Here is a 25,111-nt window from a genome sequence, read left to right as displayed (position 1 = left end):
GGTTCTCAGACGGCTGGGCGCTTTCGTCCTCTCATACTGTAAATACTGCTGATCAATCGACTAATCGTCCTTATGAGATTCTTGCCTGGAGATTTCAACAGGCTCTCAGGGTGTGATTGTAGACACTATGAAGGCATGTAGAATGAACACTTGCACCTTGTTAACGTGTGACCTTTACTGCTAAGTTATCTTCACTTGGCAGGACATCTTATAATAGCTTATGGTCACAAGTTGTCACATTGGCTGAAACCTTACTTTGTCTGTTGGTTATAATAATAGCCGTTATACAAACACTTATTCCCTAATTGAAGTGATTTAAAATGTTTTTAATTTCTATAATTCTTCATAATATCAGTAAATGATCAGCAAGTGAACTAGACCAAGAGAGTGAGAAAACCAGCTAAGATGACATGGGCACATATGCAGCTATACTGGGCTGGCAACCAAACGTTTGACCCGACGGAAAGACGACACCCCATTTGTCTCACTTGTCTTGTGACAGTGGACGCATGCACAGAATATCACAGCAAGGCCATCACTGCTTTCATTTCACCGCTGCAATAAATCAAAGTGGTCCATCACTCTTCCCTTATTTATATATATATATATTTCAGTGAAACGTTCCACTGCGTTTCATAAATGGATGTGCTTCTGTCTGCAGCCCAACCGGTAATTCTCAATCAATGGGCGTCACTTTCCAGGAATTTCACTGGGTTATCTTTATACCAAAGGACAAATGAGACGACGATCCTGTGCCAGTGAAGCAAGGAATCATTTCATCTGTCGCTCGTTGACCTTCAATCCATCTCAACTCGTGATAGGACTGTGATAACACTGAAATATCAAATTATGTGTGGTTCTTAGTAATTGTGTGTCCATGAAAATACAATCCCATTAATAGCAAGTCATTTTGCTATTGTTGCATAATTAGTCAAAACAAGTCTTTATGTCCTTATGACAGGGGAAATAGTGCTTTGTTTTAAATTGATGTTGATGCATTAGGAGAAAATGAATGCAAGCGAACACCATTGTTGAATTTCAAAAGTTACTTTAATAGGATTACTTACCCATCTGGTGATTAGCCTGTGACTTTAATTAGACAAAGTTAGTTTAGAACAAAAACAGAGGTATGCACTTATACTGTAGCCCTACAATTTATGATAAGACACTAGCTAATAATGTTGTGTTTTTCAGATTGGCTTGATTTGCCATATTTTAAAAGCAGATAGCCCTTAATGGTGAAAGCCTTGAGGTTTGTGATGGTGATTTTAATTGTCCCCCGGAGATTATTTTCCATTATGAGATGTAGCTGGCAGTGGTGGAATGACTATGTGAAAAACTATGCTTATCCCTCCCTACATCAGCCAAACCAAGCACAATACCAGTTTGGCATAACAAGGTGCCAACTCCCTTTTTAGATAGATAGTCACTTTATAAAAGAGAGAAAGGACACTCTATTGAGAGGATCTTCAGCTTCAGCCATTTAACTTTCCCTCAAACCTACAACTTGTAAACAGGTAATTCAAAATATTACAAGAGTTACCAAACGAGATGAAGTCTTGATTATTTTCAGTCATAAGGAATTTATGGTAATGCATTGTTTGTAGGGCTGCGTTTGCAGTGATAATCTCTGGTGGAAGCGGTCAGAGGTAATGCAGCTGATATTAGTGTTTCATAGTCGTAATGCATGTTTTATAATGACATTTGTGCATATGCTTTACATCATAACAGCATCATTAACAATAGTGAAATGATTGATTGTGGCTTGAAGCATGTTTAACATCACTTAGAAATATGTATGATAGAAGATTTAGATTTTTTTTGCCTTGTAGCGTCCAAAGGAAACTGCCTTTGTGTTTTTCCTGTACTTCATAGTTCATGTTCTTTGCATGCATTTTTATTGTTAAGATTTTCTTGTTACTATTTTATTAAAACAATTTTAAAGCTTTGAATGTTTGTGCAGTAAAAATGGCATTGTTTCTTTATTTTCTATATTTTTGTGTCTTAAGTGTCCAAATATGCTCCTATATCTCATACAGTAATCTGTTTGCATACACTTACAAACAGCAGTCTCGTTGAAAGATGGGAGATGTCGCGATGGAGGAGTTTGGAGCCGCCGCTCCGTTCCTCAGGAAATCAGACAGGGAGCGACTGGAGGCCCAAACGCGCCCCTTCGACATGAAGAAAGAATGTTTTGTTCCTGATGCTGAGGAAGAGTTTGTGAAAGGAACTGTTGTGAGTCGGGACGGTGATAAAGTCACCTGTGAGACTGAAAAAGGCAAAGTAAGTTTCACACAACAAGTGATCATTATTGATTATTACTTCACTACATTAGTAATGTTAGTAGTGAGTAATAACTCTTGGAGTTTGTGCCTTTTACAGACAGTAACTGTGAAGGAGGTTGATGTTCACCCCCAGAACCCGCCAAAGTTCGATAAAATTGAGGACATGGCGATGTTCACTTTCCTGCACGAGCCCGCTGTGCTGTTTAACCTCAAAGAGCGTTACGCAGCCTGGATGATCTACGTGAGTCGAGTCTTAAAACACTCACACATTCTCTTTATCTGGCATGAGCAGATCTAAACCTTCTGTGAATCTCTTACAGACCTACTCTGGGCTCTTCTGTGTCACTGTGAACCCCTACAAGTGGCTGCCAGTGTACAACCAGGAAGTCGTTGTTGCTTACAGAGGCAAGAAGAGGAGTGAAGCTCCTCCTCACATCTTCTCCATCTCTGACAATGCCTACCAGTACATGCTGTCAGGTGCGTCTACTTGACACCAGTGGTTCTCAAGTGGTTTTACTCCAGGACTCAACCTGACACCAAAATTGTTTATTGTAGAACAGTAAATGACAGTGAATGTGCTTGTAATTCTTGTCGCAACTTGTTTGTAATGTTGTATAAGTTGTATATAGTATTTTTTTTCCCATTTGGCATAATTTTGTTTGAGGTCACACAGTTTGCCCATGCAAGTTGACTAGGTTCCCTTTCAGTCGATAACGTCAGACGTAGTCGACGGTCGACTGAATTGGGATCACGCTAGGCAGCCTATCATGATCCCAATTCAGTCGACCGTCGACTACGTCCTCCGTTCCCTCCTTCAGGGAACGGTGGGTTGCATACGCAACCAGGACGTTCTATCAAGTGAGAGATTCATAGAAACAACAGTTTGATTATGACATTTAAATTGTAAATTTCCAAATATTGGAAGTGGTTTCCTCATTTCGATAAGCACATAAAGTATTCCGCTATTCTAACTATGCATAATTGTTTGGTTAGTTGGTTTTCATTAACTCTTTCCCCACCAGCGTTTTTTTTTTTTTTTTTACAATCTTTTAAAGTTGCCAGCCAGCACTAGCATTTATTCTTTTCACAAAACTTTCAGGGCCCACAAAATATTCTGTTGTATAAATATCTGAACACACAATATATCAAAAGAAAGAACAGAGCCTCTGCTTTAAAAAAACAAAACATAACACTTTTTTTATTATTATAGCTTCATGCAATCTTTTTTTATCAACACTTGAATGTGTGTAAGTTTCATAAAAAAAAGCAACATTTTGATCAAAAAGATGAGAAAATTGCGACTTTGCCCGGATCGGATTCAGGACGATGACCAAATCATAGATGCAGTAAATTGAGACCATCAACACTCCCGAAGCTTCACAGTCCTATAGCTCGTCAATGGCGGGAAATCTTGTCAATGGCGGGAAAAGAGTTAAATGCATTTAGCTTTTTTTACCCCCTGTTTTTCATGACCGCTTCAAAACAGAACTGAACAGAGTCTGTTTAGAACGCAACTGTATTGTTTCATATTTTCATTCCCATTTCAGACAGAGAAAACCAGTCTATTCTTATCACGTAAGTCTGTTTCTGCGTATCACTTTCTATAATATTTTAAAAAATACATATACTGTGTGGTGCTTAACATTTTATCTTTCAATATCTTCATTTTACCTCAAGTGGAGAATCTGGTGCTGGAAAGACTGTGAACACAAAGAGAGTCATTCAGTATTTTGCCAGCATTGCTGCTAGTCCTTCAAAGAAGGAAACCAGTGATAAGAAGGTAAACAGAGGAGATCTGAATTAAACTGCCATTATCTTTGATTGCCATTCACCATACTAAAATTTCTAATATTGTGTTTTCTAGGGTACTCTGGAAGATCAAATCATCCAGTGTAATCCTGCTCTTGAGGCCTTTGGTAATGCCAAGACTATCAGGAATGACAACTCCTCCAGATTTGTAAGTGAATGAAACAGCAGTGAAAACCGAATACGGCTTTTACTTCAAAAGACACGAAGATGTTTTTGTTTCGAACAGGGCAAGTTCATCCGCATTCACTTCGCAGCAAATGGCAAACTCGCTTCTGCAGATATCGAGACTTGTAGGAACACTTATGCTTAGTTTCATATTAAAATAATAAAAATAAATGCTTGATAGTAATGATTTTTAAACTAAATATTCTCTGTGACAGATCTTTTGGAGAAATCTCGTGTGACTTTCCAGCTCAAGGCTGAGAGAGACTACCACATCTTCTACCAGATCCTGTCTCAGAAGAAACCAGAACTTTTAGGTGGGCAAAGAAATGTTACAACCAAACATCTCTAATTTTTTTTTGAAAATGCACTACAACATGATGTCTAAGTGCTCTATGTCCTTTCTCTCAGAGATGCTGCTGATCACAGCAAACCCTTATGATTATGCCTTCATCTCTCAAGGAGAGACACAAGTGGCCTCTATTGTTGATGCTGATGAGCTGATGGCCACTGACGTGTGTTATCTGAAATAGCTACAAATTAATATTAATACATTTTGATCTTACCTTCAAAGATTACTGAAAATACAAGAAAGAAGAATATGAGACATTTATGATGTTAAATTAATTACATTTGCTGTAGGAAGCATTTGATGTGTTGGGCTTCACCCAAGAGGAGAAGAACAGCATCTACAAGCTGATTGGTTCCGTCATGCACTTTGGCAACATGAAGTTCAAACAGAAGCAAAGAGAGGAACAGGCCGAGGCTGATGGGACTGAGGGTCAGTATTGGGACAAAATGCTGACATAATGCATACAGATATTGGTTAACAGAAGATTCATTACCATCAACCGTCTTCTTTCATTGATGACAGATGCTGATAAATCAGCATATCTGATGGGCCTGAACTCTGCTGATCTCATCAAGGCTCTGTGCCACCCAAGAGTCAAAGTTGGAAATGAGTGGGTCACCAAGGGACAGAGTGTCCAGCAGGTGGAGACGTATTCATGATATCATTAACTTTTAACACTAAAAGCATATGTTTTCTGTAATATTGAACTATATTATCTCTGTCGGCCAGGTGTACTATGCTGTTGGCGCTCTTTCCAAATCAGTGTATGAGAAAATGTTCCTTTGGATGGTTGTAAGAATCAACCAATCCCTGGACACCAAACAGCCTCGCCAGTACTTCATTGGTGTGCTGGACATTGCTGGATTTGAGATCTTTGAAGTAAGCTGAAAATCAACTGAATATAGTTGTTAAAGTACTTTGGTTCTTTGTTACTTTGCCATTGTGATTCCACAATATATTCCACTTGCAGTTCAACACCTTTGAGCAGCTGTGCATCAACTTCACTAATGAGAAGTTGCAGCAGTTCTTCAACCACCACATGTTTGTGCTGGAGCAAGAGGAATACAAGAAGGAGGGCATTGAGTGGGTGTTTATTGACTTTGGCATGGACTTGCAGGCTTGCATTGATCTAATTGAAAAGGTGGGTGTACAAACCTTTTTTCTGAATATCTAACCTTGAAGCTTTATTAAACTCTTTCCCCACCATTGATGGAAATTTTCACCGTTTCACTGTTATAAGGTAGGGGGCGCTATTATGCATCTTCTGAAAAAGTAAAGAATCTCTGTATCAAAATACTTGAGAAAATGTTCTTTCTTTTGATATATTGCATGTTCATATATTCATACAATTTTCTGGGGGCCATGACATTTTTGTCAAAAAGGATCAAAAATACTGGCGGTAGTTGGCAACTTTTTAAAGAAAATGCTGGTGGGGCAAGAGTTAATATCAATTTTGCTTAAAGTTAAATTTGTTTTGTTGCCTTCTCTATAGCCCATGGGTATCATGTCCATCCTTGAAGAGGAGTGCATGTTCCCCAAAGCCAGTGATGCAACATTTAAAGCTAAGCTTTATGACAACCATTTGGGGAAATCAAACAACTTCCAGAAGCCCAGGATTATCAAAGGTAAACCAGAGGCCCATTTCTCCCTGGTTCACTACGCTGGCACGGTGGACTACAACATCAATAACTGGCTGGTGAAGAACAAGGATCCTCTTAATGAGACTGTTGTTGGCCTCTACCAGAAGTCCAGCATGAAACTTCTGTCTCAGCTGTTTGCCAATTATGCTGGTGCTGACTCAGGTGTGTTGTGCTGATAACATGATCCTTGAAACAAATAAGGATTTGGTGCAAGGTTCAATTTAAAAATTATGTTATTTTTCAACAGTCGCAGAGGGAGGAGGAGGTGGGAAAGGAAAGGAGAAGAAGAAAAAGGGCTCTTCTTTTCAGACGGTGTCTGCCCTCCACAGGGTAACGTATAGAGTGCTTTTCGTGCTGATTCATAATGAATTGTATTATTTAGTATAGCTTGGTTTCTTAACTTATTTAAAAAGCATGACCTAATATATATATATATATATATATATATATATATATATATTTGGGGAGAACCATGGATAATATCTATCCACAGGAGAACCTGAACAAGCTGATGACCAACTTAAGGTCAACTCACCCTCACTTTGTGCGCTGCATCATCCCCAATGAGACTAAGACTCCTGGGGCGATGGAGAATCCTCTGGTCATGCACCAGCTGCGCTGTAACGGTGTGCTGGAGGGCATCAGGATCTGCAGAAAGGGATTCCCCAACAGGATCCTGTATGGAGATTTCAAGCAGAGGTACATTCACTTACTTGCTATTCATAAAACTAGCTGACTTGAGAAAACTGCCACAAGTTATACAACGAGACTTGACATTTTCAAATTACACAAATGTGTGTAAATGACAAAAACTAAATCATTTAGCTTGTTTAAAAAAAAATCCATATATTGATATTGCCAATGGTAAAATCAACACTATTTAAATCTTTATTTTTAAATATGCTACAACAGATACCGTATCCTAAATCCTGCTGCCATCCCAGATGGTCAATTCATTGACAGCAGGAAAGGAGCTGAGAAGTTATTGGGCTCTTTGGAAATTGACCACAACCAGTACAAATTTGGACATACAAAGGTATATATGCTAATAAGTAATTACTTTGTAGATTGTGTAATTCTGTGTAGGTTTTCCTTCAGTTTTAAAATCTGTTCTCCTATCCCAAATGCATGTGTTGAGACAACTATAAGTAATCTATTAGAAGGCTGGCATTCCTAAAAAGTGTACCATGTCTCTGGGGCAATTGCAGCATTTCTCTATTCGTTTGTGCATGGATGCCTTTTATAGATTGCCTGTTATGTCTATCTGTTGATCATAGGTCACTGAATTTTTTTAAGGTGTTCTTCAAGGCTGGTCTACTGGGTACCCTTGAAGAAATGAGAGACGACCGTCTTGCTCTCATCATCACCAATATTCAAGCTAGATCACGTGGTCTTCTCGCAAGGCTTGAATTCCAGAAGCTTGTTGAAAGAAGGTAACTGGGTGGGCATTTAAATCTGTCACTGCATCATAAAAAGAGACAAAAAGAAGAGTTTTATTTTTCAGAGATGCCTTGCTTGTGATCCAGTGGAATGTACGTGCCTTCATGGGTGTCAAGAATTGGCCCTGGATGAAGCTCTACTTCAAGATCAAACCACTGCTGAGATCTGCTGAGGCGGAGAAAGAGATGGCCAACATGAAGGAAGAATTCCTGAAGTTGAAGGAGGCTTATGCCAAATCTGAAGCCCGCAGAAAGGAGCTTGAGGAAAAGATGGTTTCTCTTCTCCAAGAGAAGAATGACCTGCAACTCCAAGTCCAAACTGTAAGTTTATGATTTTATGAATTCAAGAATCAATGCAACTATTCTTTTGATTTAATTGTACAAAGACATTAAAATAAAAATACATAATTTGTTGTACCTGTAAACAGGAGCAAGATAATCTTTGTGATGCTGAAGAGAGATGTGAGGGTCTGATCAAGAATAAGATCCAGCTTGAGGCCAAAGTCAAAGAAATGACTGAGAGACTGGATGATGAAGAGGAAATGAATGCTGAGCTGACTGCAAAGAAACGAAAGCTGGAGGATGAATGCTCTGAGCTCAAGAAAGACATTGATGATCTTGAGCTCACTCTGGCCAAAGTGGAGAAAGAGAAACATGCCACTGAGAACAAGGTTAGTTTTCAGCACTGAACCTGTTATTGATGCAAGAACGGTGAGTTAAGAGCCCCTTGATACAATAACACATTTCTACAGGTTAAAAACATGATAGAAGAGATGGCAGCTTTGGATGACATCATCGCTAAGCTGACCAAGGAGAAGAAAGCTCTTCAGGATGCCCATCAGCAAACGCTGGATGACCTCCAGAGTGAGGAAGACAAAGTCAACACACTCACCAAAGCCAAAGCCAAGCTGGAGCAACAAGTGGATGATGTGAGTGGTTTGTTCACACTTCTGTTGTAGATGAAAAAGGGGACATGGATGAACAAAATATTGTCCTTCCAGCTTGAAGGTTCCCTGGAACAGGAAAAGAAGCTTCGTATGGATCTGGAGAGAGCAAAGAGGAAGCTCGAGGGAGACTTAAAGTTGACCCAAGAGAGCGTGATGGACCTGGAAAATGACAAACAGCAAATGGAAGAGAGGATTAAAAAGTGTGTGAGGGGAAAATAATTATTCAAGAATACAGCTCACAATCTGAATCCTCATTAATAGTGGTAATCAAATATGTTCGGCAACACAGGAAGGATTTTGAGATCAGCCAGCTCAGTAGCAAGATTGAAGATGAGCAGGTAATGGCAGCCCAACTCCAGAAGAAACTGAAGGAGTTGCAGGTAAAATTTAGGATTCTTAAAAATGTAGAAAATGAGGAATTCTAGCTTTAACTTTGGTTTTCCTTACATTACCAGGCCCGAATTGAAGAGCTTGAGGAAGAGCTGGAGTCTGAAAGAGCTGCCCGTGCTAAAGTTGAGAAACAGAGAGCTGATCTGTCCAGAGAACTGGAGGAGATCAGTGAGAGGTTGGAGGAGGCTGGTGGAGCCACTGCTGCCCAGATTGAGATGAACAAGAAACGTGAAGCTGAGTTCCAGAAACTGCGCAGAGACCTTGAAGAGTCCACTCTGCAACATGAGTCCACTGCGGCTACACTGAGGAAGAAACATGCAGACAGTGTGGCTGATCTGGGGGAGCAGATTGACAATCTCCAGAGAGTGAAGCAGAAGCTGGAGAAAGAGAAGAGTGAACTCAGACTGGAACTGGACGATGTGGTCTCCAACATGGAGCAGCTTGCAAAGGCAAAGGTGATGAATTCTTGTTTCCATATTATAATTTTTAAATGCTTTTCCTCACTTCAGGTGTTTTTTAATAATAATATAACTGTTAATTCATTCACTGTGTGCCTTTAACTTTTTTCATTTACATTTAAAATCTATACAGGCAAACCTGGAGAAAATGTGCAGAACCCTTGAGGACCAGATGTCAGAATACAGAACAAAATACGAAGAAGGACAACGCAGCATCAATGACTTCACAATGCAAAAAGCTAAGCTACAAACTGAGAATGGTGTGTACTCTGATAAGAAAATACTTCATCCAGTGTATTGTTAGACAAATGCCCAAGATCACACACTGCATTATGTAAAGTAATGGTAATACTTCTATCTAGGGGAGCTTTCTAGACAACTGGAAGAAAAGGATTCATTGGTCTCTCAGCTAACAAGAGGCAAGCAGTCCTACACCCAGCAGATTGAGGACCTCAAGAGACAACTAGAGGAGGAAATCAAGGTATAGTTTATTTTTTAAAGGATTTATTACACACTGTCCTTTGCATTCTAATGTATATTGTTAACAGGAAATTCCTAATCCTCATAGGCTAAGAATGCCCTGGCCCATGCAGTTCAGTCTGCTCGTCATGATGCTGATCTGCTTAGGGAGCAATATGAGGAGGAGCAAGAAGCCAAGGCTGAGCTGCAGCGTAGTCTGTCCAAGGCAAACTCTGAAGTGGCTCAGTGGAGAACCAAGTATGAAACTGATGCCATCCAGAGGACTGAGGAGCTGGAGGAAGCAAAGTAAGAAGCAGGAAGTATTTGGGTTTCCCATGTAGCATACCATAAAAAAAACATCTGACTTTGTTCTGTAAACCAAGAATTTGTAAAAGCCCCACTAAGTTATTTTGGAACAAATTCTGTTTATTCATGAAGGAAAAAACTTGCTCAGCGTCTGCAAGATGCAGAAGAAGCTGTGGAAGCGGTCAATGCTAAATGCTCCTCTCTGGAGAAGACCAAGCACAGGCTGCAGAATGAGATTGAAGATCTAATGGTGGATGTGGAGAGATCCAATGCTGTTGCTGCTGCTCTGGACAAGAAGCAAAGAAACTTTGACAAGGTGGATGTATAAAACCCTTACAGATAAATTATCTTTGTGTTTATTCAGCTCCAATGTTAACTAATCAAAGTCAGATTCTATCAACAGGTCTTAGCTGAATGGAAGCAGAAATATGAGGAGTCTCAGAGCGAGTTGGAAAGCTCCCTGAAGGAAGCCAGATCTCTGAGTACTGAACTATTCAAACTGAAGAACTCTTATGAGGAGTCTCTGGATCATTTGGAAACTATGAAAAGAGAAAACAAGAACCTCCAAGGTGCCCTTGATTTATTAGTCATCTGGGCATTCACATAAATTTCATAAACTTTTTATATAAACAAAACTCCAAAAATGTATTAATCATCAGGCACAACACCCTTTGTTCATTTATTGTTGTCTTTTTGTCCCACACCTTAGCCCAATTTGGGTTTTGGATGTACACATTTTTTTTATATTTTCCTTCAAATCAATATCACAAAATATTAACTTGTATTAACCATTATTACCTTGCCTAATAAACAGAGGAGATTGCTGATCTCACTGAACAAATTGGCGAGAGTGGAAAGAACATTCATGAGCTAGAGAAAATTCGTAAGCAGTTGGAGCAGGAAAAAGCTGAAATTCAAACTGCTTTGGAGGAGGCTGAGGTATACCTAAATATCTAATTGTTGATGTTTTTGTGTTATCTGTGTATTTATTCAAAAGATTAAAATAAGGGTATGTTAATAGAAGTGAACATGTTTTTAAATAACTATGTTAATTGATCTGTTAGGGCTCCCTTGAGCATGAAGAAGGAAAGATTCTTAGAGCTCAATTGGAGTTCAATCAGGTCAAAGCTGATATTGAACGTAAGCTAGCTGAGAAAGATGAAGAGATGGAGCAGACCAAGAGGAACCAGCAGAGAGTGGTGGATACCCTGCAGAGCTCACTGGAATCAGAGACTCGCAGCAGGAATGAAGCTCTCAGACTGAAGAAGAAGATGGAGGGAGACCTCAATGAGATGGAGATTCAGCTCAGCCAGGCTAACAGACAGGCATCAGAAGCCCAGAAGCAACTCAAGGGTCTTCATGGACATCTCAAAGTACGACAAATCTTCAAATCAAGATTTTATGATGCTTAGGTGAAATCCAACCGAGTTCTTACATCTTTTCATTTGTAAAATTTGCACTTTACAGGATGCCCAAATTCAACTAGATGATGCTCTCCGTGGTAATGATGATCTCAAAGAGAACTTCGCCATCGTGGAGAGACGCAACAATCTGCTGCAGGCTGAACTGGATGAGCTGAGATCCATGGTGGAACAAACTGAGAGAGGAAGGAAACTGGCTGAACAGGAACTGCTGGATGTCAGTGAGAGAGTTCAGCTCCTGCATTCTCAGGTATGAAACATCTGCATTAGACAAATAAACCTTTAAACCCCTTCTTAGTTTCAATTTTAACTAGAGACTACATGAATGTAAATATTGTCCATGTTCAGAATACCAGCTTGCTGAATCAGAAGAAGAAGCTGGAGGGAGATAATACTCAGCTTCAGGCTGAGGTTGAGGAGGCAGTGCAGGAGTGCAGGAATGCTGAGGAAAAAGCCAAGAAGGCCATCACTGATGCTGCCATGATGGCAGAGGAGCTGAAGAAGGAGCAGGACACCAGTGCTCATCTGGAGCGCATGAAGAAGAACATGGAGCAGACCATCAAGGACCTGCAGCACCGTCTGGATGAGGCTGAGCAGATCGCCATGAAGGGTGGCAAGAAGCAGGTCCAGAAACTGGAAGCCAGGGTTAGTTTATGAAACTCAGTTCTTAATAACGCATTTTCTATTTAAAGTGCAAAACTTTTGTGAAGATGGCAATAAGTTACTTGGATTCAGAGATCAATAGCTTTCTAGAGAACTTATTAATTTGAAATAATTTTTGGTTTCGGTAGGTGAGGGATTTGGAAAATGAGGTGGAGATAGAACAGAAAAAGTCGAGCGAGTCTGTGAAAGGGATCCGTAAATATGAGAGACGCATCAAGGAGCTCACCTACCAGGTTATTTCTCTGTTCAATACAATATCCCCCAATAGTACTATCTTCAAACCACCCAGACCAAAAATAATCAAAAGTCCATTAACAGACTGAGGAAGACCGTAAGAATCTGGCTCGTCTTCAAGACTTGGTGGACAAACTCCAGCTGAAGGTCAAATCCTACAAGAGATCTGCTGAAGAGGCTGTAAGTTTATTGCCTGTACATTCCTGTACTGTATATATACTGTTTTGTATATTGTTTATGCCAACAACCTTTTGATTTAATCAGGAGGAACAGGCCAATTCCAATCTGGGAAAGTTCCGTAAGATACAGCATGAGCTGGATGAGGCAGAGGAGAGGGCTGATATTGCTGAATCTCAGGTCAACAAGCTGAGAGCCAAGAGCCGTGATGCAGGATCCAAGGTAAGTTAACTCACTTTAACCCAGAATTTTCTCTGCTTATTATCACAGTTTAAGAAGACTTAATGAAACAATGGGTAATGTTTTACTTTGAATGGTGAAAGGGTTAGAGATCATTTTGTAAATATGAGTTTCTAAAGCCTTTACCTTTCAGTGATGCCAGATGACCTGTAAAATAAGTTAAAAGAGAATGACCTCATGTGTTTTGTGCTTAATGCTTTCTCCTTGAGTGAGTCTAAGTTTTGATGTATTGCAAAAACTAAAATCAAATAACAAATATACCTTTCAAATACTTTTCTTTTCCTTTTCCCTTTCTCTCACAGAAAGGGCACGATGAAGAGTGAAGCTCTTGCAGCTTTCTGAAAAGCTTGTTTGGTTTGACTCTGCGCTTCTTTACTTCATTACCTGTACTTCTGTAGAATAAAGATTGCAAATGAAACTTTTCTTGTGGTCTTTGTCATATTTGGAAACAATTATTTAAACAGTTATTTGATGTTTGGCAGGCACTTTTTGTACAGAAACACATAAATGTGTTTATCTTTGCAAATTTTCCCAGTGTGTTTTTCAGTGACCAGATTAATTTTCAAAGGGAATATGCAATTTGAAGAAACATGAGTTACATAGATGATTGGTGATTTGTAGTCAACTTTAGTTAAGTTAAACTTTATGGAAAAGTACAGCAATGGTGTTTGGTGATTACCAATGGGAATATAGACAGTTCACATAGTGGAGCATGTTAACTCTTGACAGAATTTTCCACCATTTATAAAACAACACTTCCCTGCCATTGACGGAATTTTATGGCAATCCATGTTTTCACTGTCATTCGGTAGGGGGCGCTATTAGATATCTTCTGAAATTACATTACATATCGTAATCATAGCTATTACATATCTACATATCATATATACATATCTTCTCCAGATCAAAACACTGGAGAAAAAGAAGCAGAAACAAACGATAGAAGCATTGCTCATGCACATGTAAAATAATGTGATTATCAAACATTGCATATAAATCAAAACTGCCAAACGTTACTGAATGAAATGTCGAAACAAGGGTGAGCTATAGGACTGTGCAAACTTCGAGATTGATGGACCCAATCTACTCCATCTATGATTTGATCATTGTTCTGAATCTGATTTGGATTTAGTCTTTTTTGTTGTTTCTTTTATTATTAAACGGACACACATTCAAATGTTGATTAAAAAGAATGCATGAAGCTAGAATAATTTTTTTTTACTCCATACAACATATATTTTCTAACTGCATATGATGGAGGCGCCGGTGCGATCACTAGCATTTTTTTCCTGATAACAGAGGAAACATCTTAAATACGGCGTAATTTTTGTTCATACAGATAAGAGTAAAAGATAACTATAAAGGGTCTACTTTTATTTGTGTAAACACAATAATACACATTCATCATATTGTGGAGATGGCGTCAGTGTCATCAACTTCATCTTTACGGCCGAACACTGACTCAGAAAACACTAGTTTATTAATAAATAATTAAAATGTCTCCTAGATGTTTTTCAGACACATTCATAATCATTACTTTTGCTGGTGCTTTGTAGCAAGCTTTATGTGCATTTAAAACTCATTAGATCTCGACTTCTCTATAGTATTAAGTATGAATTTTTCATTTGAATATAATAAGTTATTAATTTGCACTACTATTTTAATTCAGTGCATGTGATTATTGTGCAAAACTTGTTAAAACTTGCATACGTTGCATTTTGATTAAAAAAGTGATTGCATAATTTATAACAAAACATTGACATATGTATATCATTTTATAGAATACAGATTAACATTTGCCACATCTTATTTTAAAAGTAAAAAAACAAAAACACCTACCACATTATTTATTCTTTCAAGTGTGCATGAAACCCAATACTCATTTCAGTCATTTCACATTCAGGTTTCTCACCTGCATCAAATGTCCTCGTTCCTCTCGAGTGATTGAGACTTGAGACCTGCAAAACAAAAAAAAATACTAATGTATTCAACAGTTCCAAATAAAAACTGCTAAATTAAGCAATGGAAATTTGTTGAAGAGTCACTGCTTGCAAGGCTGAAAGCTGAATGCATAAAGAGAACCGTGTACACTGTTAAAACCTAGTATTAAATGTGAAGAACAGGCCAGTGCTCGAGGTGGAGTCTAACAGCTGAATGAAGGGAGGAGCTTCTCAAACGTTCACAGAGCGAGCAACCAACCATCCGGCAACCTTAAACCACTGTAGAATGTGCTTGAGATATTTAAAGATATATTGCCATAAGTTAGGAGATAATAACTGCTGGCTTGACATCTCAAGACTCTGAAAAGCCCCTCATGATTTAAAAGAAATGTAGCAGCATCTTAAACTTTCACCCTTTTGGTTAACAAATGGTCTTAAGTTAGTTGACCCCTTCAGATCCAGCAAAAGGGATAACAGATGAACATTATATATGAACAACAGGAATTATTTTTTTGTTATTTGCATAAAGAACTTTGATTTTTTAAAATTATTATTCTAAAAGAACAAATGTTTATGCCAAGAAAACAACAATGCCTATTTTTCTCTTTCTACATGTCTTTTAACTCAATACGGGGTCGAACGTTGGGTAATAATAAACACTTGTCTTGTGACCAGCATTGTTTTGCCTCATTTGGCCATGTAACATAAGTAGTATGTATACGGCTCGCAAGGGTGCCAACATGCATCACTTGGCGTTTATATATGCGCTTGGAGACCTTTACAAATGGGGCATCTGCTTTATCTGTTCTCAATGTCCCTCATCAGTTGCTTCCATTTCGTCAGAGACTCAGTAGGAATTTCACAGGGTTCTTTGTACTCAAGGACAATGGGAAGGAGACAATGTTGTATGTGGTAAGAGGACGACTGATAGTCAGACACAGACCTCCTCAATATGCATCGTTGCACGAAGTTCATGGAGCATTGTGCACGTAGCTGTTGCATACATTTCTACAAAGGGTTGATGATACAGTTTTGTATTTTAGGTAAAAAAATGGTCTAGTAGCATGACAGTAATGTTATTAGAATATTGGTACCTCAAGTTCAGTTGAATCAATCATTGACCCAAAAATGATCATTCAGCCTGTGGTTTAAAATGTATTTTGTTTAACATATTTTGTCAGTGTGTTTTTAATTAAATTAAATTTAAGTCAATTAGGTCCAATGCTGTTTGTACGCCAGCATTCTCCTAAATACAGCATTCCCTTGTGTTTTCCACAGAAGGATGAAATGCATAAAGGACTTGGAACGGGATGAGGGTAAGTGAAGATGGAAGTTTCTTTCTTTTTTTTAGCAAACTATTCATTTAAATTCACAACTATATATGTTTTTTTAATATTTTTTTTTACAATGGACACTGTATTGTGAGGATTAACTTATTGTAGAGGCTTTACACTTTTAGGCCTTCGTTTCTGAACTCAGCACACAACACTGTGCGGATGAATACATCGAACAATTCAGTCTGAAAATGTTGTCTAGTTGAATGACGTATGTTCTAGATAACATGGGTTTTGGGTTGCTACAGATATAAAAATAAAGTACGAATTGTCTGCAAAACTGGATACATTAAACAGTTCCTATGATGAATATTAAGTTCACACTGAGGAGAGGTTGCGTGTACATTAATTTACACAGGCAGTAAGATCGTCCTGCTGGAGAAATACATAAATAGATACTGGTTGCAGAGATCACACAAGCTGTTCTTCTCAATCATTTAGGAGCACCCAGCAAGAATTTCACAGGTTATCTTTGTCCTCAAGTGTGAAGGCAAAGGAACAATGGCGTGTCAGCGATGAAGGCCTGAGTAAAGCGATCACACCAACTGGAAACTGACCTTGGCCCTTACAGATTCAGTAGCGGCTGCTCAAATGGATATCTCGCATCTATGATGGACAGAGTGAAATGACACTTGGCTTGTCCTTGAACAAGGTACAGATCAGTTGATGCAAACAATGAGATGTATTTTCTTTCAGCCAACAGCTGTTAACCAATGTAAAAAAACATTCTTTTTTTTAGTTATCAGACAATATAAAATAAAACAAATAGTTATGATTAGGATTGGTTAATAGGTTAACACAATGATAAAATGCAGCAGGATTGTGATTTCAGAAACTTTCTTGCATTTCACCAGTTGTGCCATCTTAATATTTCTCCTGAATCCCCTTAACTTACGATAAATTGCATTTTTGAGTGATTTAGAAGCATAAATAAGTTCAATGAAAGTACATCTATCCTTACCAGCATGAATTATACCCAATACAATTTAGACATACACCTGCCTCTAGCAGACACCCAGCCCATATGCATCCTAACCAAACGCAGACACGGACATGCTTCAGAAAATTCCTGCAACCATATTTAGAGGACCTCTTACAATATAAAAAGGGGTGGAGAGTCTATGGCCTCAGGTTTTCTATCATATCATCAAACGGTAAGCCTTCAGAGACACCTCAGCCTTTATGAATCCCTGATCTTATTAACAATTCCTTTGGTGTACAGTATATTAACTCTCAGGCACAGATTGTTTTTTTCAAACATGTTTTTCAGGTTGCACTTTTGCTCATTATTGACTATAATGTAAAATATAGTAAACAAATGTTTGATATTAAGTAAATAATTCTACTTTATATTTGTTTGTGACCCTAGGACAGTAAACCATCAGTGTCAGGAGAGTTGAACTGCAAAGGTAAGTGACCCTGACAAACACTCAACATCACTGACTGCAGTAAACTAATCTCATATGAGTAATTTATTAGAAATCCTACTGTATTACCATACACAGTACAGTCTTACACTATTTAGACACTTAAGCCACACTTATAAATGTCTGAATGTTGCTTAGAATGAGCGTGCCATGCCTCAAATGCTGCTAGATCCTTTTTTTACTCATTTTTGCTCAATGTGTTCAAAGCAATTGGCGATTTTTAGTGGATGTATGAAATCTCAAGTTTGCACACTGTGTATCAACATATTCCTCAAACTAGATTAAACTATATTCTAGTCTTAAACAGAACCATTTTTATTTTTGCTTGAAAATGTGTTGTCTTAAAAATGTGTTAATTATCTTGTTGTTTTTGTGTCTTAAGTGTCCAAACATGCTCCTATATATAACATGCTACTATTCATAATATTTCATATAGTAATCTGTTTGCAGACACTAACAAACCGCAGACTAGGTGAAGAATGGGGGATGCTCAGATGGCGGAGTTTGGAGCCGCTGCTCCGTTTCTCAGGAAATCAGACAAGGAGCGACTGGAGGCCCAAATGAGAGTTATGTTTAAAATAAGGGCTGGATAATTATAGTTAGGAATCAAATAATAAAATAAACTCTATCACCTCTATTGATCTATATCTACATATAATGAATGAATTAGAGGATTAAATTTGATGCATGGACAAAATAAGCAGATTTTGACCATCAAATCTCATGTTCCCACAGACAGTAGCTGTGAAGGAGATTGATGTTCACCCCCAGAACCCGCCAAAGTTTGATAAAATTGAGGACATGGCGATGTTCATCTTCCTGCACGAGCCCGCTGTGCTGTTTAACCTCGAAGAGCGTTACGCAGCCTGGATGATCTACGTGAGTCGTGTCTTAAAACACTCACACGTTCTCTTTATCTTGCATGAGCAAATCTGAATCTTCTGTGAATCTATTACAGACCTACTCTGGGCTCTTCTGTGTCACTGTGAACCCCTACAAGTGGCTGCCAGTGTACAACCAGGAAGTCGTTGTTGCTTGCAGAGGCAAGAAGAGGAGTGAAGCTCCTCCTCACATCTTCTCCATTTTAACAATGGATACCAGTACTGTCAGGTGCGTAAACTTGACAATTCTTTCAAATATTTTATATACAACCATGCCTTTAAAAAAACAGCACAGGCTATAAGTCAATAACTAGTGGAAATTATTGAATGTTAATTTACTATTACAATCATAATTATGTACAAGTATTTTTACACAGAGAAAACCAGCCTATTCTTATCACGCACAATTTTCTGTGTTTTAGTTACATAAAGCAGTCTTAGACATTTATGAAGAATTTGTAAAAATTAACAAATAAAGTCAAACCTCAGGGTGTTGACAGTGGAGGATCTGTAACAGATCCATATTACAACGATTTAACCTCAGAAACTATGCATTGATAAGGGGTATAGAGTTACAAATTACATGAATTAGTTAGTTTATGCTTTGAGGGTACAATTCTAACATAAAGTTTACTATAACAACCAGCTAAAACACAAAATCCTCTGCTCTGTTGCTTACTGTCTATATATGTCTGTTTTTCTAGGATATGCTGGAGGATCAAATCATCCAGTGTAATCCTGCTGTGGTGGCTTTCGGGAATGCCAAGACCATCAGGAATGACAATCTCGCTTTGTGAGCTTTATTTGCCTCCAGTTTTAAAATATGCTGTTTTTTATTTTTTACTTACCCAAATTAAATGACATTGATAGCTGTTGTTTTCAAACAGGGCAAGTTCATCCGCATTCACTGTGCTGCATTGAGCATTGAGACTTGTAAGAAAAATCTTTGATAAATCCTCTCTAATTTTTCTCATTCTTAAAGATGAATGTAAAAGCTTAACTTCTACATTTCTACAAATAGATTTGTTAGAGAAATCCCGTGTCACTTATCAGCTCAAGGCTGAGAGAGACTATCACATCTTCTACCAGATCCTGTCTCAGTAGAAACCAGAACTTCTAGGTAAGCAAAATCACAAGTGATGAGACATAACATTGCTCTTATATTTATTTATTTATTTTTAAACATCTTTTTTATCCTATAAGACATGCTGCTGAACACAGCAAATCGTTACGATTACGTCAACATCTCCCAAGGAGAGACACAAATGGCCTCTATTGTTGATACTGACAAGTTGATAGCTACAGATGTGAGTTATCCAAAACCAACATAAAATAATTATTGCCTTATATTGTACATTATCAAAATGTATAAATTTGATACCCAAAATTTACTAAATGTGTGGACATTGAGTGTATGACATCATTGTAATGCACAGTAAAAGACCCATTAAATGGTTTGGTACAAATTTCTTTCCTGTCTTCTAATTAAGGAAGCTGAAGGACATATGCAATAGAAAAAATATTTTTTTAAGTAGCCAATAATCTTCCGTTTACATCGGTTTGCTAACAGATGATTTGTGACAGATGCTGTTTAGGGGATGTGATGATCTTATATAAAGTGTATTACTATACAATTTTTTTTACTGTATATGTATTTTTGTTTAACTGAGACGTGCTAATAATATTTTTTGTCCATTATTCTAGAATAGAAATTCAGTTTTGATCATTGTAAATTGTGTATGTGTCAGTTGGATTATTTAGTCAGATTTAAGGAGTGCGTTGGCATTTAGATTAAATATAAATAAATTTTATACATACAGATTTGTATATTGTGACTTCCAACATTAAATAAAAATGACTCTAAAATGTCTCATTCTGTGTTTCTATGTTTTCTACCCATGTTGACAACACTGTTAATCTGTTCTAGTTCAACACCTTTGAGCAGCTGTGCATCAACTTCACTAATGAGAAGTTGCAACAGTTCTTCAACCACCACATGTTTGTGCTGGAGCAAGAGGAATACAAGAAAGAGGGCATTGAGTGGGAGTTTATTGACTTCGGCATGGACTTGCAGGCTTGTATTGATCTCATTGAAAAGGTGAGTTTTAAAATTTCAGATCTCAGGAATTGGATCAATACCCATCAGCTTATTTGAAACCCTTCAATCTATCATTTGCTAGCCAATGGGTATCATGTCCATCCTTGAAGAGGAGTGCATGTTCCCCAAAGCAAGTGATGCAACATTTAAAGCTAAGCTTTATGACAACCATTTGGGGAAATCAAACAGCTTCCAGAAGCCCAGGATTATCTAAGCTAAACCAGAGGCCCATTTCTCCCTGGTTCACTACGCTGGCACTGTGGACTACAACATCAATAACTGGCTGGTGAAGAACAAGGATGTTGTTGGCCTCTACCAGAAGTCCACCATCAGAGGGAGACCTCAATGAGATGGAGATTCAGCTCAGCCAGGCTAACAGACAGGCATCAGAAGCCCGGAAGCAACTCAAGGGTCTTCATGGACATCTCAAAGTATGACGAATCTTCAAATCAAGATTTTATGATGCTTAGGTGAAATCTAACATAGTTCTTAAGACTTTTCATTTGTAAAATTCGTACTTTACAGGACGCCCAACTGCAACTAGATGGCGCTCTTCGTAGTAATGATGATCTCAAAGAGAACATCGCCATTGTGGAGAGACGCAACAATCTGCTGCAGGCTGAACTGGATGAGCTGAGATCCATGGTGGAACAAACTGAGAGAGGAAGGAAACTGGCTGAACAGGAACTGCTGGATGTCAGTGAGAGAGTTCAGCTCCTGCATTCTCAGGTATGAAACATCTGCATTAGACAAATAAAACCTTTAAACCCATTCTTAGTATCAAAATCAACAAGAGCTAACATGAATGTCAATATTGTCCATGTTCAGAATACCAGCTTGCTGAATCAGAAGAAGAAGCTGGAGGGAGATAATACTCAGCTTCAGACTGAGGTTGAGGAGGCAGTGCAGGAGTGCAGGAATGCTGAGGAAAAAGCCAAGAAGGCCATCACTGATGCTGCCATGATGGCAGAGGAGCTGAAGAAGGAGCAGGACACCAGTGCTCATCTGGAGCGCATGAAGAAGAACATGGACCAGACCATCAAGGACCTGCAGCACCGTCTGGATGAGGCTGAGCAGATCGCCATGAAGGGAGGCAAGAAGCAGGTCCAGAAACTGGAGGCCAGGGTACAAGAGATCTGCTGAAGAAGTTGTATGTTTAAGATAATTCTTCTTATTCTTATTAATTGATTTTTCCTGGAAATATTTTCAGATCTTTATATTTGGTATACTCAAATACAATTAAATTTGCAAAATATGACATCCGTTTTTGAGAATACAAAACATGCCCAATCCCTAACCAACAGCAATATGTAATTTAGGAGGAACAGGCCAATGCTAATCTGGGCAAGTTCCGTAAGATTCAGCATGAGCTGGATGAGGCAGAGGAGAGAGCTGATATTGCTGAATCTCAGGTCAACAAGCTGAGAGCCAAAACTCATGATGCAGGATTCAAGGTAACTGACCTCACATATATGCATCATCCCTGAGCTCAATAAAAATTGGGATCACTTTGATTCTGCAAACCAGATTAGTGTGATCAGAAAATCAATTTGGAACAATTTATTACTCAAAACTAGAGATGCACCGGTCAACCGGCCATAAATCGGAACCGGTTTTTAGTTTGGGTGATCTCTATTATGGACTTGCACACAAACTGCATTGCAATCATTTCGTTTGTGTTGAAATTTATTATGAAGTCTGTAAACAGGACATTAAACACAGACCAGAGACAGGACTCGCCAAAGACGGATGCACCAGCAGAGAAAATTTTGTTTGTTTGGATTGTAAATGCAGTGGTTCCCTCTAATTTCAAATATCTACAGATATATATATATATATATATATACATACACATACATATATTGTTAAAGAGCATATCATATTGTAATAGAGCATATAAACAACAAATAAATTTACTTGAAGAAAAAAAATTTTCAGAAAATATCAGAATCGGACAATTTGCTGGTAAATAACGGATTCGGACAAAAAAAATGTCAAAACCAACACTGTTTCTTTAATACATACGTAGTGTATGAGGTGGTGATTATCTGCAATGTTTTTTTCTTTGTTTGCAAAGATATCTCAAACACTTCCATCACCAGATACTGAGATACTATGCATAGACAGAATCAGATTTTTAAAGCTGATACTAAACTGAAATAAACAATACATAACTTTTTCTTTCAGTTTAAAAAAATAAAGCAAGAAAGTAAAGTACCTTCTACCCAATATCTTTTTCATGTCTCTTCCTCTCACAGAAAGGGCACGATGAGGTGAAGCACACATGGATCATTCTGACAGATATGCTCAGTATGGCAGTGAATTATCTGTAGTTCTGTAGAATAAAATGAATGTGCAAGTAAGTCCCTGCTTCTCTGCTTTTATTTTAATACAATGCCGTTGCATTCACTTTCAATACATAAATAATTAAATTATACCATTTTAGAGGAGACATTTATTAAGACTTTTAGAGAGAATATTATATAATAAAGAAAAAGCTTGAAAATCAAGCATATAAAATTAATGTTTTAACATCATCTTAAACAAAAGTAGAAGCTTTACATTACCACAAAACAGAAAATCGTTTTTTGCTATTATATTTTCTCAAAATGGCAATTTTTCCTCTGAAGTTTTGCATTTTTTAATTGAAAATGTATGGTTCTGTTCTATCTACACTTATAGATTGATTGATTCAAAGCACTGAATGATAGAATCAAACATTACCAAAGAAAATAGATGGGGAAACTTACCTTTCAATTGAAAGAACACAACGTTCCTCATTTGGAATTTCTCAGGCTAGATTCCTTGCTCATAATATCTGTGGGTGTGGCGACACATTTTCAATGTTTTTTTTAAGAAGCTCTGATGCCCACTGATGACCTAATTCCTTCCATCTGAAAAACTTCAAGGCACTTTTTAACTTTACTTGTAGGTAATTTAGAGCAAAAGAACTGTGTATGTGTGCTGGAAATTATAGATGTAATTCAAGGTGATGAGCAGGTCAATGATGGACAGATGATTGAAGGTGGAGTCAACCCTGAACAGCGGAGAATGGAGAGGTGAAGGGGAGGAAACCAACTATGCTGCCCCTTTAAATTATACCATATAGGATTTATGTTATAAAAAGCCTAAACGCGAATATGTGGACAATTTGAACTATTCTATTTTACCATAATTGCTCATTCACAGACATTTCCTAGATGTAACAAAAAGAGAATTTTGTTGTTGTTGACAAAAAAAAAATAAACCTAATAAAAAATCTAATAATAAAATCCACCTTCTGACCAGCACTACATTGTTCTCCCTCTGTTGGGCATGTAACAACAGTTAAGACAATAAAGCCAACAAGTGTGCCAACATCTATAACTAGATGCTATTTTTTATGTGCATGGAGCCCTTTACAAAAACAGCACCTGCTTCACTCCTGATTTCAACATGTGGGCCGAGCTGTTCTCAATCAGCCAGAAGCACTCGGGAAGAATTTCACACCGTTATCTTTATACTGAAGGGCAAACAGAAAGAAAAAATAAATGTCACAGAAGCAGAGGTAAAGGTATTTCTTTTGTTGTTTGATTGGCACTAACAGGTTTAGTTAATTCTCCAAAGGTTATATCCACTTCCTGAATATAAACCAAATTACTTTATACTTTTAAAATGCTTTATCCTTAGAATTTTAGATTCAATAAACAACATTTTTTAAAGGCAATATCCAAAAACAGTATTTTTTTCAGTCTTTGCATTTCCAGTAGCCTTAAAAATTAAACAACTTAAAGAATCTCATATCTTAGGAGGTGCCTTCAGTGGGTTTCATAATTAACACCCTTCATATTAATTACACTCTTTGGCAGCATGTGTCAACTAACAAGATGTTAGCACTCATCACACACTTCTTGTTCCTCCTTGTTAGCCTGAATGTCTTGACCCCAACTTATCAGCTTGCAAGGTCTTGAGGTTACAATGGTGTTAGACTGCCAGTCTAGCTGCTCTGCAATTTGATCTTGTATCAGGTGTTTTCAAGATCTGCTGTATAAAGATCTATTTTCTATACATATATAAATATACTGTAGGAGCAGTGAGCAGAAAAGTTCAGAAAGTTCACTCGCTCTCCATTAATGGATGTACTCGGGAAGATCATGCAAGCTGTTCCTCTCAATCAAGAAGAGGCACTCAATAGGAATGTCACAGGGATATCTCTATGCTCAAGTGTACAGGGAAGAAGACAAATGCTCCATTACTGATACAGGTGAAATTTGAAATATTCACACCAGCAAGACACTGACCTTGTCTAGGCTCATTCAGTAACTGTTAATCAGGCCTCTAGTGGAAACCACAGGAACAGCATCAGTGATGAACCTCTATACAAGAGGCAGAACCGTTTGGAAGATACTGTACATTTTATCCAGAGTTGTTCCTGGCCATTTACTTATATTTTGTAATCTGATAAAGGTT

The 25,111-nt window shown here is 37.9% G+C and overlaps 3 protein-coding genes and 1 long non-coding RNA gene across 7 annotated transcripts; 3 read left to right on the top strand and 1 right to left on the bottom strand.

Annotated features, from left to right (window-relative positions):
• The first annotated feature begins 576 nt into the window (after nucleotides 1-576).
• Nucleotides 577-13,404, top strand: LOC143725928 (myosin-7-like). 2 transcript variants are annotated; one of them, XM_077218787.1, is made up of 39 exons: nucleotides 577-1,517; nucleotides 1,608-1,649; nucleotides 2,068-2,283; nucleotides 2,383-2,526; nucleotides 2,606-2,762; nucleotides 3,833-3,860; nucleotides 3,963-4,065; nucleotides 4,150-4,242; nucleotides 4,321-4,384; nucleotides 4,475-4,573; nucleotides 4,668-4,771; nucleotides 4,899-5,037; nucleotides 5,131-5,249; nucleotides 5,338-5,487; nucleotides 5,579-5,749; nucleotides 6,101-6,410; nucleotides 6,496-6,578; nucleotides 6,742-6,947; nucleotides 7,161-7,284; nucleotides 7,545-7,681; nucleotides 7,753-8,008; nucleotides 8,116-8,358; nucleotides 8,440-8,616; nucleotides 8,689-8,834; nucleotides 8,924-9,014; nucleotides 9,090-9,479; nucleotides 9,616-9,742; nucleotides 9,845-9,963; nucleotides 10,051-10,247; nucleotides 10,380-10,563; nucleotides 10,651-10,816; nucleotides 11,062-11,186; nucleotides 11,312-11,620; nucleotides 11,715-11,918; nucleotides 12,017-12,313; nucleotides 12,460-12,564; nucleotides 12,650-12,745; nucleotides 12,830-12,964; nucleotides 13,285-13,404. In XM_077218787.1, exons 3-39 carry the CDS (start codon nucleotides 2,083-2,085, stop codon nucleotides 13,303-13,305), a joined length of 5,820 nt encoding a protein of 1,939 aa, XP_077074902.1. In that variant the 5' UTR covers nucleotides 577-1,517; nucleotides 1,608-1,649; nucleotides 2,068-2,082; the 3' UTR covers nucleotides 13,306-13,404. The 2 variants fall into 2 exon arrangements, with proteins under 2 accessions (XP_077074902.1, XP_077074912.1); XM_077218797.1 differs by having other exon boundaries at nucleotides 1,426-1,517; nucleotides 2,071-2,283.
• LOC143726131 (uncharacterized) lies at nucleotides 1,937-13,371 on the bottom strand. Its single transcript, XR_013198391.1, has 3 exons — nucleotides 13,244-13,371; nucleotides 6,784-6,924; nucleotides 1,937-2,171 (listed from the first exon to the last, which is right to left on the bottom strand). It is a non-coding gene; the product is annotated as an uncharacterized LOC143726131 (long non-coding RNA).
• A 2,417-nt stretch (nucleotides 13,405-15,821) lies between the features above and the next one.
• Nucleotides 15,822-19,684, top strand: LOC143726109 (myosin-7-like). The gene is made up of 11 exons (XM_077219133.1): nucleotides 15,822-15,965; nucleotides 16,201-16,238; nucleotides 16,698-16,908; nucleotides 17,268-17,410; nucleotides 17,626-17,665; nucleotides 18,134-18,249; nucleotides 18,419-18,562; nucleotides 18,642-18,793; nucleotides 19,269-19,357; nucleotides 19,452-19,497; nucleotides 19,586-19,684. Exons 6-10 carry the CDS (start codon nucleotides 18,163-18,165, stop codon nucleotides 19,490-19,492), a joined length of 513 nt encoding a protein of 170 aa, XP_077075248.1. The 5' UTR covers nucleotides 15,822-15,965; nucleotides 16,201-16,238; nucleotides 16,698-16,908; nucleotides 17,268-17,410; nucleotides 17,626-17,665; nucleotides 18,134-18,162; the 3' UTR covers nucleotides 19,493-19,497; nucleotides 19,586-19,684.
• LOC143726090 (myosin heavy chain, skeletal muscle-like) lies at nucleotides 19,586-23,025 on the top strand. Of its 3 annotated transcripts, none has more exons than XM_077219090.1 (8): nucleotides 19,586-19,684; nucleotides 19,768-19,871; nucleotides 20,492-20,662; nucleotides 20,745-21,093; nucleotides 21,188-21,391; nucleotides 21,491-21,809; nucleotides 21,982-22,116; nucleotides 22,921-23,025. In XM_077219090.1, exons 4-6 carry the CDS (start codon nucleotides 20,962-20,964, stop codon nucleotides 21,803-21,805), a joined length of 651 nt encoding a protein of 216 aa, XP_077075205.1. In that variant the 5' UTR covers nucleotides 19,586-19,684; nucleotides 19,768-19,871; nucleotides 20,492-20,662; nucleotides 20,745-20,961; the 3' UTR covers nucleotides 21,806-21,809; nucleotides 21,982-22,116; nucleotides 22,921-23,025. The 3 variants fall into 3 exon arrangements, with proteins under 3 accessions (XP_077075205.1, XP_077075221.1, XP_077075214.1); XM_077219106.1 differs by having other exon boundaries at nucleotides 21,491-21,812; XM_077219099.1 differs by lacking the exon at nucleotides 19,768-19,871 and having other exon boundaries at nucleotides 19,594-19,684; nucleotides 21,491-21,812.
• Nucleotides 23,026-25,111: the final 2,086 nt, after the last annotated feature.

The sequence above is a fragment of the Siphateles boraxobius genome, unplaced genomic scaffold, assembly GCF_051911475.1.
Source record: "Siphateles boraxobius isolate OS27281-9 unplaced genomic scaffold, OSU_SipBor_1 12, whole genome shotgun sequence".
NCBI lineage: Eukaryota > Metazoa > Chordata > Actinopteri > Cypriniformes > Leuciscidae > Siphateles > Siphateles boraxobius.
Note: the sequence above shows the minus strand (reverse complement) of the source record. Positions and strands in the feature narration are given on the sequence as shown.